General features: G+C 31.8%; 1 protein-coding gene across 1 annotated transcript in view; it reads right to left on the bottom strand.

Moving 5' to 3' along the window:
• The window catches only part of LOC143044746 (uncharacterized), a 44125-nt gene that overhangs the window by 30558 nt on the left and 481 nt on the right, over positions 1 to 13086 (bottom strand). Inside the window, exons 2-5 of the mRNA XM_076216873.1 lie at positions 5037 to 5144; positions 3011 to 3080; positions 1993 to 2044; positions 763 to 870 (exon numbers count right to left, since the gene is read on the bottom strand). Coding sequence (XP_076072988.1) covers positions 763 to 870; positions 1993 to 2044; positions 3011 to 3080; positions 5037 to 5144 — 338 coding nt within the window. The remainder of the gene's footprint in view (positions 1 to 762; positions 871 to 1992; positions 2045 to 3010; positions 3081 to 5036; positions 5145 to 13086) is intronic.

Below are 13086 nucleotides of genomic sequence, written 5' to 3'. Positions count from 1 at the left end.
CATTTTCCATGTTCAATGGACCGTGAAATTGGATAAAAAATATAATTAGGCATTAAAATTAGAAAGATAATATCATAGGGAACATGTGTACTAAGTTTCAAGTTGATTCGACTTCAACTTCATCAAAAACTACCTTGACCAAAAACTTTAACCTGAAACATGCACTTTCATTTTCTATGTTCAGTGGACCGTGAAATTGGGGTCAAAAGTTTAATTTGGCTTTAAAATTAGAAAGATCATATCATAAGGAACATGTGAACTAAGTTTCAAGTTGATTGGACTTCAACTTCATCAAAAACTACCTTGACCAAAAACTTTAACCTGAAGCGGGACAGACGGACGAACGAACGAACGAACGAACGGACTGATGAACGGACGGATGGACGAACGGACGCACAGACCAGAAAACATAATGCCCCTCTACTATCGTAGGTGGGGCATAAAAAAGGAACAAGAAATATTTATGAACCACATCAACAAACAACAACCACTGAACATCAGGTTCCTGACTAAGGACAGGTGTATGTACATTATGTAAAAATCTGGTAAAGTAACCTGCATGTTTGGATGTAAAATTTGAACAACTTTTATTTGAGAAACAAAAACCAGAATGAAGTCTTATAATAGTTTGGATTTAAGAAACTTATAGTTTACCAATAAATATAGCAAAGTTAGCTCCTTATAAAATTGCCACTTGCAGAATACCAGCATATTTTTTACACATCTAATTTACAATATGTTCAAGAAGTAAAATATGTTTACTTGTATTAGCTGTTGGTCTTTAACAATCTGTTGCACTGGAACTGCCAATACTTTCTTTGATAAAGCTGACCTGATAAATAGTCTGCCACGTCCAGAGTCTGTACATGTCTGGAAAATAAATTTATTTCAGTCTAATACTACATATAGCAACTATTACAGCAAATAAACAAGAAGATTAAAAAAATATTGAGTCTTTAAATCATGAACCATCTTTACCCTATCTTTTTAAGCTACACATATATATATATACAAAAGCCTACAACAGTCAGTAATAAATCATATGTCACTGTATAATAAAAAGTAGTACAGGAGATTCTACAGTGAGTAATACGATTTAGCCTTTTAAAGATAATTACATTGTATAAATTTTGCTCATTGTTGAAGGCTGTAAAGTGACATATGATATAGTTGCTTACATCCACATCATTTGTTGACTTATTAGCAATCATCCCACAATTCCTTCTCTTTTCTTATATTCATCACAATAATACTGTATTTAAAAGTACATCCAAGTTACCTTTAATGTTTACATATACTGTAAATTCAGAAATTACTGCATGCATTTATTATTGCGATTTTGTCTTGTTAGACTTAAATGCGACTTTAATTTTTACGATTTTGAAAAAAAAGCCTGTTTAATTCATATACATCATTTCTAAATGCGAGTTTAAATCATTGCGTTTTTCGCATTGATAAAACCTCACAATAATTTCTGAATTTGCAGTGCATGAATAAATTCTCTTATGAATAATTTGTGTTAAAAAATATGTTTTTATAAGATCAATTTTGTGTATCAGTTTTTTGTGGATTTTTGAAGACCAAACCTTTGGTTATTTGTAAAGTTTAATAATCCAGCATCTACCTGTTTCTAGTATGGATCAGACTAAAATGCTATACATTGATAGCTTTCTTTGTGTACATTTTTATTAAGGGAGAGAGAAAGAAAGAGGGATGAAAGATACCAGAGGAACAGTCAAACTCATATTTATACATGAAAACAGTCGTCTCCCTTGGACAAGGTTTATTTTTTTCTTTATACATAATTATGATAAAGTATCCACAATTCCTTTCTTTAAATTAAATTTTTCGTCTATGAATGAAGCATTTATTCACAAATAATTTTGCTTTAAAATCACATACACCATTGACATTTGTTTCATTGTAAGTAGTAAAAGTTTGTTCTTTATACTAGCATGACAGTGAATTTAAAAACAACTGAGATCTTGTTACCTTTTTACAATCTTTTACTGTATCTATTACCATGTGAAATGCTGGCTGATACCTAAAATACATATTTACATTTATACAATATTTTATAATGATATCAATATAAAAAATATTTTCAGCATGGTATATATGAGTAACTATTCAAGTTCTGGTATATTCAGTTAGAAAGATAAGTTATTCAAATCATGGTCATTCTTTAATAAGACATATGCACAAGCTAAATAATTTATGATTCTATCCTTGATCCCTAGGTCATGTTTCATAAATATTTAAATGTCATAAATGAGTTGAAATTAAAAAAAATTACAGTAAAAAAAGTTAATCCATATTGATAAGAAAGTTTTTCTATATGAATGGGATTTTGAATAAATAAGCATATTCACCTGCAGAAAAAGTATATTAATTTCACCGCGCAAAACGTCTCTGCTTTTATGTGTATAATTTTGGTAAAAAAAACATTTGATGTACAATTGGTTTTGGTGAATAATTTCCATTACATACATTTTTCTCGGTATATGGAATAAAGCAATTACTGTCTTATGTTTTAGTAAATATGTGGTTCAATTGACTTTTAAAAAACTGATATTCAATTCGGCCATTGGCTTAGTGAATATCAGTTTTTTAAAAGTCAATAAAACCACATATTTACCTCATAAAAAGACAGTAATTGTATATTATCTTGGTTATTTTCTAATAATTCATTGGATCTGTACATGCTGTAGATTCATTTATTTATGTGGATACCAATTGCAATGTTTCCTGGATATTTAATTTTGTGATTTGGCCAAAATTAGCATACATCACATGCCTATAGAAAAATTTGCATTTCTTTGAATATTTAAGCTTGCAGTTAACCTATGTGTATATCTGGAAAATCCGGGAAAATGTGTACCCTACAGTCTTAAGTAAAATTATAAAAAATGTTTTTTCCAATACTGACCTGTTTAGATCGTTGTGACAGCAACCCAGTTTTAAGAATTGACAGCAACCCAGTTTTAAGAAGATTGTTTCTTTTTCTTACCTTCCACTTTGTGAAATCTTTTCAATCCATGTCCAATATCTGTAATTTGTTTTGTTAAACCATGATGTGTCTGAAATTGCAAGAAATAATCAAATGGATACTCAGATTTAACCTATGATGTATAGAAACCCATATATTTGTTTAATACTTCCATAGATACAAATACATGTATTTGGATGAAAATGTGGCTGTACAAATGTTACCCTGAATAATTCTTACATGAAATTTTTTAAATTTGGATATAACATCCAAATTTTTACTTGTGATGTTTTTTATAGAGCCTTTAAATTTAGAAACAATATGTATGTAAACTCATTGATCATGTTGATCCTGAAAATAAACACATTCTATAAGGTTATCAATTTAACACTGTAGTAAGATCTTAAAATATTGTTTTTTTTTGGTTCTAACATTGATTTTTATTTTTTCTAAAATAAAAACATAACTTAATGTACTATTCTCATGATCCAACATCCTGTTGATTCTGTTTACTTACATCTTGGCTATGTACTAGGTCGTGCGTTTCTCATACTGTGACAGCTTTACACGAAATCTGTTGGACATGTTTGGTTGATTATTGGTGGAACATGATTATTTTGTTGTAGTTGGATTTAATCTAATGTTTCAATAATTGTGAGTACCCTTACATCAATGCTTTGTATACCAGAGATAAAAATAATAGGGTAAATGTTTTAACTATTATAGCATTGGCATACCAAACATATTAGATTCACATGAATCAACAATATTTTACTGCTCTTTGTACATATAAACTGTTATCACAGATATATGTCTTGCCTTTTTGTAATTTTGATTATGCAAATGTTGAAATCAAAATAGCAATACTCTAACATCTAACACAAGTTATGTGAATATTCAAAGTCATTGAACCATGACTGAGTTACATGGCTAAACAATCTCCATGTAAATGAGATGTACCAATGCTAATACAACTGCATACCAAATACCATTGACTTATTATAAGTCGTCCCAAACCTAAATACAAACATTAACTTGTAAACTACCGTATTCGGCCGTGTATAGTACGCAGTTATGTATAGTCGGCATCCCCTTTCCATCCTCTTTAAAAAATCGAGAAAAAAAGTTATAAAAAAAAAATATTATAAAAGACTAGATCACAGTAAAAATCAATTGAAAGGGACCTTTTCATTGATCATGTTGTTTTTGTGCCTAGGATTATTATATTTAACACCTGTCAAAAGTTGACATCATTATGTATTTGCTACACACCCATACTTAATCCCTAATTATCCCTCTTGATTACTCATGCAGGATGTAACACCTCTACTTTGAATAATCAATTTTGAAGAAAAAAGTTAAAAAGAATAAAAGAATAAGAATAAATGGAGTAAATATAACAAATGTCACCAATATACAAAAAAAACACTATATTTAAATTTAAAATCCAAAACCGTCTATTGTTGTGTATAATCCATACCCCTTGTGCAAACTACATATATTTAAGGTTAAAAGTGTAGACTATACATGACCAAAAACGGTATGTAAAAGTTTCAAAGTCAATGAACCAAGAAGAGGGAGTGGGGCTATATACATTGTAATCTCCATGGAAACAATACATGCAAATGCCAATAAGATTAGTTTCAGTCATTAGACTGTGACTGAGAGGCTAGGCCAAATATTCTCCATGGAAATGAGATGTGACAATGCTTATACAACTGCATACCAAATATCATTGATCTTCCACTTGTGGTTCTCAATAAACTGACCTAATCACGAACTATTACGTGTAAAATAAGCAAAAATTTCAAAGTCAATAGACCATGACTAAGGGGGAGGAGCCAAATTATCTCCATGGAAATGAGATATATGGCAATGATTATACAACTGCATACCAAATATCATTGATCTTCCACTTGTGGTTCACCATAAACTAGACCTAATCACAAACTAATACATTGTTGAAGCCTCCTCTGATGCCGGAAACAGCATACCTATGTCTCACTTTTTGACTCCGTCATGGCGACACAAAAAACTGAATGGTTACCTCTACATCCCCTTGTAAAGATATCCTCTAGTATTATACAAAGTTCTGTTAGAACAGGACTGTTGTCTGTGATGACATCTTTCTTTATCCTAAGATCAAGAACTATTCCTGAAAATATATCCAAAAGCATGTTAATAGAACAAAACAGATCTAGAAAATAAGTTCCATACTGGGGAATCCACCCATCACTTTATATGATATTGACCAAATTTGTTTAGTTCATCATCAATTCGTTGTCCCTTTCACAAGACTCAAATTGGATTTTTCAATAACATCCTCTTGAATATGTTGGGGTTTATATATCAATATTCCAAGATGTATTTGTTTTATTATATTCACAATTATTAATTGAGACATGACATTACATGTATTAGTTAATGTAACCAATGAAGAACTGAATATGCTCTTAAAGCCAGTATACTTAACCCCTAATGCAAGGAATACAGCCATCCAAGACTGACATGACGGAGAGCTTCGCAAATTGCCTAATCATCAATGCAGTTGCCCCTTCCATGACCCCCCCCCCCCCCCCCCCAAAAAAAAAACAAAAACAAAGCAATATGAAAAACGTACTTCAGTAGAAAACTAGGAGTTGATAGAAATTAGTAAATGCATGCTATTTATAGAAAATTTATGTGAATATACCACTTTTGAAATTAAAGCAAAACAGAAAAACAGATTTAGGAAAAATTGTCCTTCCTGTCTTTTAATCAAGTACATTTATTTTTGTAAATGTTTAAATCTACATCCTAATCCTTTAGGTAAATTCACTTCAAAGATTGCTAGCAAATCAAACCTTTTAAGGCCTGACTGCCTGTCTATCTCTGAATAAATTTTGCCAGTAAAAATTAAAAAAAAACTTCTTAAAATTTTCGTATGCAATCAGGATCTTGTACCAATAATATGTCAGCAATTAGTCTCAAAAGTAAAAAAAAAATATTTCTGAATGCTATTTTTTGTTGGTAATCTTAGTCATGTTGGCCAGCGCCTTAAAATTTGCTTTTTCCATGAAACAAAAAAGACATTTTTGTCCACCGTCTTTTAAATCAACTTTTTCATGTTTTTGCCCCATGAGCTATGACCCATACCAGTATACAAAAATGTATATTTTATAGATTAATTTTTTTTTTAAAAGCAGACGTAATATGATTGCCAATGAGATACATGTAACTCTCCACAAGAGAACAAAAGACACAGAAACAGGTTGGCATTTTCTACTTATAATGGCAGTAACTCGGGGGGGCCACTTCAAACTTTTTTTGGTAGGGGTGAGCAGCTGAGACGTCAAGTACCCCACCCTTTTCATATATTTTGTTAATCAAAAATATATACCTTGTTATATATTAATTATCAAAAAAACAGACCTATAGATATATTTCAATATTTTCACCACTCGTCATCACGTTCTTGTTAAGAAGCAAATAGTCGCAATAAAATCACCTTCTTTTCCAATAAATTCGTCATATCTTGAACACTGTTTTCTTATTGCCCATTTTTCATCTTTCATTATGAAGATATATCCAAAATACAATACATATAAAAGACGTTTGGTCAGATCATAGATGGTATTACATCTATGGTCAGATAAATGTAATATCACCCCAGAGTGTAAGACCTTCACTGACTTTAACATGTTTAAATATTAATTAAAAACTGATAAAAAGTTTCATTGCCGTTCCCTCGTAAAGGACGCTGTCACAATGGAATTTCTTCAAATATTTGTTATCATGTTTTATGTATACAAACCCTTGAATGATAATTAGGTGCAAATGTCAAAATAGTAGGATTAATTGCATCTATCACTGGCATCAGTGGAAATACAACATCAGAATAAATAGAGTTTAAAAGGTTTGACACGTAACTGATGCATTTACGACTGTGGTTTAACCGCATCAAGAATAAATACGGACATCTGATTAGTTTCAGATACTTATGATATAATCAAGCAAGTGATAATATCAACCTATTGATATATTTCATCTGAATTTCTCACCCTTTTCATATATCATAGAGCATGAAAAAGTGACCTATTCCAGCGGCTCATCCCTACCACTAATTATATAGCAAGTGGCCCCCCCAACCTGTAACCTGCAACAGTTGATGCACCAATTGATATACTTAATTTAATATACACATGCCCAGTTTGCTGCTTATCTAACTAAATATAGAATCTATTGTTCACCATGATAGAAAGCTGTGATGATCAGGTAAATTCCACTCACTTATGCCTCACTGAACAGAATTTCTATTCTAATTTTTTAACATGAAATTTAAAGGTCAACTTCATGTATTCCTTTTGTTGTTGATCAGGTGTTCATAAAGGTATACAATAGATTGCAAGTTTTGTCACTTTAGCAGAAAACTGGTCATCCCAATTTTTAGTAAAGTGCATATGTAATGTTGATGCATATAATGCTAGAGATTATAGCCAATATAACTAGAAAATGCCATTATGCCCTAATTTGCTTTAAATCCAGTGTAAACAAAAATACCCCTTTATAGCGGAATAATTTTATCCCTCTAAAGAAGGATTATCCCTCTATATGTAACAGCCACTATGTTCCGTCAGTTACTTTGTTCTGGCGGAACTTTTCATCTAGTTATTTTGTTCAGATGGAACTTTCCAATTAGTTGTTTTATTCCAAGTGCAGTCGAGAAGTTCCAGAAAAAAGTAGCTAGTTTAAAAGTACCGGAACAATGTAGCTAGTTGAAAATTTCTGGCGGAACAGAACAACTAGTTAATTCGGTCAGAATGTAACCTTAATAATGGAATAAGTTATAATTTATTGTTATACATTAATCTGAAATTGATATTTTAACCAGGTGCTCTGCAGGGCGCAGCTTTATACGACCGCAGAGGTCGAACCCTCAACAGTTGGGGCAAGTATGGACAAAACATTCAAGCGTGATACAGCTCTGAATTTGGATTGTGATCAAATTTTTGACATTACATGGGTTTTTTTACACAAAACAAATGTCAAGATTTTACAAATCAATTAAAGATTTCTTCTTCAAACTTATTTAAATCTAAAATTAAATAGTTGACACAGCATAGGTTTCTGACACAGAATGAATGTGGTCTAATGAACTTAAAAGTTTTTTTTTGCCTTTGAGAAATTCACTATGCTGTTGAATATTAATCCTCTCAAAAAAATGTTTGAAGAAATTTTCTTTTTATTTATGAAATCTGAAATGAAAAAAATTTAACCCCCCCCCTTTTTTCACATCCCCGTTCCCCTTTTTCCAAAACTGATATCAATTCAAATTTCTAATGGAGTTTGCAACAATAACTACTCTTTTAAATACATCATAAAATATTAAAATGTAAAATAAACTGCTTGTTATCACTGAATGGTAAAGATTGGTTGGTAGTAAAAGTGAATATACATTGTTTATTGTATAAAACAATAAAAAACCAGATGCTCCGCAGGGCGTAGCTTTATACGACCGCAGAGGTTGAACCCTGAACGGTTGGGGCAAGTATGGACACAACATTCAAGCTGGATTCAGCTCTAAATTTGGATTGTGATTAAATAGTTGACACAGCATAGGTTTCTGACACAGAATGAATGTGTTCTAATGAACTTAAAATTTTTGTTTTCTCTTAGAGCAATTCACTATGCTGTTGAATATGATTCCTCTCAAAAAAATGTTTGAAGAAATTTTCTTTTTTATTTATGAAATTTCAAATGAGAAAAATTGATCCCAATTTTTTTAATCACATCCCCCTTTCCCTTATTCCAAAACTAATCTCAATTAAAATTTCTAATGGAGTTTGCAACAATAACTACTCATTTAAATACATCATAAAATATTAAGATGTAAAAAAACTGCTTGTTATCACTGAATGGTAAAGATTATTTTAATTTATCAGTTGGTAGTAAAAAGTGAATATACATTGTATATTGTATATAACAAAGATTTAAGTTGATTCTGGACAAAGAAAGATAACTCCAATTAAAAAAAAATCTTGCTATTGCACAATATTTTGCAATTAGATATTTCTTGCTTACTTTTCTGGACAAAGAAAGATAACTCTAATTAAAAAAAAATTTGCTATTTCACAATATTGTGCAATTAGATATTTCTTGCCATTGCGCAATACTGTGCAATTGAAAAGACTTGCTATTGCACAATACTTAATATAATAATTTTAGATCCTGATTTGGACCAACTTGAAAACTGGGCCCATAATAAAAAATTTAAGTACATTTTTGGATTCAGCATATCAAAGAACCCCAAGATTTCAATTTTTGTTGAAATCAGACTAAGTTTAATTTTGGACCCTTTGGACTTTAGTGTAGACCAATTTGAAAACAGGACCAAAAATGAAGAATCTACATACACAGTTAGATTTGGTATATCAAAGAACCCCATTTATTAAATTTTTGATGAAATCAAACAAAGTTTAATTTTGGACCCCGATTTGGACCAACTTGAAAACTGGGCCAATAATCAAGAATCTAAGTACATTTTTAGATTCAGCATATCAAAGAACCTAACTGATTCATTTTTTGTCAAAATCAAACTAAGTTTAATTTTGGACCCTTTGGACCTTAATGTAGACCAATTTGAAAACGGGACCAAAAGTTAAGAATCTACATACACAGTCATGACAGTTAGATTCGGCATATCAAAGAACCCCAATTATTCAATTTTGATGAAATCAAACAAAGTTTAATTTTGGACCCTTTGGGCCCCTTATTCTGTTGGGACCAAAACTCCCAAAATCAATACCAACCTTCCTTTTATGGTCATAAACCTTGTGTTTAAATTTCAAAGATTTCTATTTACTTATACTAACGTTATGGTGCGAAAACCAAGAAAAATGCTTATTTGGGTCCCTTTTTGGCCCAATTCCTAAACTGTTGGGACCTTAACTCCCAAAATCAATACCAACCTTCCTTTTGTAGTCATTAACATTGTGTTTAAATTTCATTGATTTCTATTTACTCAAACTAAAGTTATTGTGCGAAAACCAAGAATAATGCTTATTTGGGCCCTTTTTTGGCCCCTAATTCCTAAACTGTTGAAACCTAAACTCCCAAAATCAATCCCAACCGTTCTTTTGTGGTCATAAACCTTGTGTCAAAATTTCATAGATTTCTATTAACTTAAACTAAAGTTATAGTGCGAAAACCAAGAAAATGCTTATTTGGGCCCTTTTTGGCCCCTAATTCCTAAAATGTTGGGACCAAAACTCCCAAAATCAATACCAACCTTCCTTTTGTGGTCATAAACCTTGTGTTAAAATTTCATAGATTTCCATTCACTTTTACTAAAGTTAGAGTGCGAAAACTAAAAGTATTCGGACGACGACGACGCCGACGACGACGCCGACGCCAACGTGATAGCAATATACGACGAAAAATTTTTCAAATTTTGCGGTCGTATAAAAAGTACCCACATGAGGAGGAATTTTTGGGCTAATTTGATCGTTCCGGTTTTGACTTATTGGCCAAAGAGGAACTTTGTGACTAGTTCAGACATGTGACAGAGTTGTCAAGCCACAACTGGAGATTTGGAAATTTTCCGCTAGAGTTTGGGTCCCATAACTGGAGATTTTTTATCGACATACGCAAGATTTTGTGTGTGTGTTAAACTGTTTAAACTGCATATCTTTCTTTTTCGTTAAAAAAAACCCCAATGATTTCATACCTTCAAGCACCTGCATATGCATTTTTACTTGATAGAAATAGAAGATAAGGACAGGGGTGTGGAAATATTTGTTGTGAGCACTTGTCCCTGGGCAAGTAAAACTAAAAATTTTACTTGTCCGGAATTTTTTTTACTTGCCCTGATGATCCCAATAAATATTGAAGTATTTCTTGCTAGCTAATATATGATTCTTACTTAGCACTATTGTGCATCACAAACAAATGAAATCCATTTGTTAATATGTGTAAAAATTAGGAAAGTAGGAAATGGGCATGCCAAGAAATTGCCGCTGGTGAAATTCTGCAAACACCCCATAGAGCAAATTACATGGATGATTAATTTTGACCATTTGGTATATGGCCGTGTTCTAAGCGACACGTACATGAAGGTCATACATTAATTTCTTGAAAGAAATCAAATCTTTAGCTACTAATGACTGCCGTAGGGGGTCGACCGGAATTTTTAGCGAGGATTTCTTAGCATGGTTAACATCAATGGGACAGAAACCTAACAGCAAACCAACCAATGAAATGACATGTAAAGGACAATTTTGCAGCAGTTTTGGAATAAAAATTGTAGCCAGGAGGTACATAATATACTAAAGGAGTAGGTCCGGTAAGACCCCTTTTTGGCCCAAAATATAGCAGTTTTACAAAATTGTTAAAATGTAAACTTTTATTTATTAATTGAACAGCAGAATGCTTCTTTTACATAAATATGGGCTGTTTTTGACAATACAATGCACATATATCTGGTACTAGCACCATTAAGTCATGCTAAATCACTGAAATCTTCACAATTCTAGCATTTTAGTTAAATTTTAGACGGTTTTCGTGTAAAACGAAAGTGGCCACATTCGTGTTCATCCTTAATATTAAAATGTAAGTTGTATTTTATGATAATACATAACATATATAAAGGTTGGGGATGAACAAAGATGCGGCCACTTTCATTTTTGACAAAAACCATCTGAAAAGTGACATTTTTTTGCATATTTGGTAGATTTTTCATATTTGAGCTTGAATCGGATCGTTTTAAATGACACAATCAGTTAAAATCTTTCACATCAACTAATGGAATCAAATAAAATAGACACTTAAGTGTTTAAAAAGTGGTCAAAATCTTTCGTCAGATGAACCTGAAATTTGAGGCCAAAATCGGTTCTTACCGGACCTACTCCTTTGAGGACAGTGATTGAAGAAATGTAAACTAAATAATAGATAAACTATTGATTTTGTGGTGTTTCTCTCAACTGACACACTTGTTTTTTCCTGATTATTTATTATTGTCTTAATGTGCAATTAAAGCGTCCCTTCTATTTACCAGTTTGACAACAAATAATGTTGACCTTTCATCTATCTATAAATAAGATAAAAACTTAATTTATTTTCCGAATTTCCATAGATAGCCAGGGGCAATCTGATATCCACAATGTCTGAAATTCTCGCTGCCGTTTTTTTTTTAATACTTCGTGTCCTCCCTTTGCATTTAAGGTTTTCTACTCGACTCATGATTCTTTTTGGCTTACTTGCCCAGCTTTTTATTAAGTATTTGTCAATTTGAATCTCGATACAAAATTTAAAGAAATGACACATCCAGTAAATAATGGATAGAACTAAATCGACGATCCCGGGTCAATGGACAAAGCCAATGCAATGTTAAGCGACTCGGGTTCGCACATTTATTTTTATTTATTTTGGAAATTGATCTATTTCCAGTATCATGTAATATTTATCTTCATGAACATTGATGTTTTTAGTGGCTGCACATTGGTTTCTTTTACATAAATTAAACATCTTTATACGTTTTGAAATTAATTTTATGTTTTTGTTGGATTTGAACTGTCTTGTATATTTTTTTACTTGTCCACGGGCAACCAAGACAAAAATAATTAGTTGTCCGGTTGTTCAAATGTACAAGTCGGGCGAGTCGGGCATAGCATTTCCACACCCCTGAAGGAGTTTAGCGTTTTTGGTATTCGGTATTCGGTCGTTCGACCGATTAACCGGTTAACCATTGAAAAAATTTATGTACAACTTCCTAGGTCAAAGGTCAAGGTCAAAAACTTTGGTTTCAGTTGACAACCCCATGTCCTATGGTAAAGATCGTGTCCGCACTATATCTTGAGAACCGTTGTAACCATTGAAAAAATTACAAAGGTTCCTGTAAACTTTGATATATATCACAATAAACATGATAAAAAAGAGATTGTTCTTTGATGTCATAAAGCTTATTTAGAACAGTTTTAGTTTTATTCGAAGACAAAATTCAACTAAATACCCAAATTGTAAATTTATTACGTTTATTATTTAGACTACTGACTGCAATCTGCACACCCACTGTGACCCAGGTTCACAGGCATTTAATTGTCTCAGAAAAAAAAATTTCCTAT

This window comes from Mytilus galloprovincialis, chromosome 9, assembly GCF_965363235.1.
Source record: "Mytilus galloprovincialis chromosome 9, xbMytGall1.hap1.1, whole genome shotgun sequence".
Lineage (NCBI taxonomy): Eukaryota > Metazoa > Mollusca > Bivalvia > Mytilida > Mytilidae > Mytilus > Mytilus galloprovincialis.
Note: the sequence above shows the minus strand (reverse complement) of the source record. Positions and strands in the feature narration are given on the sequence as shown.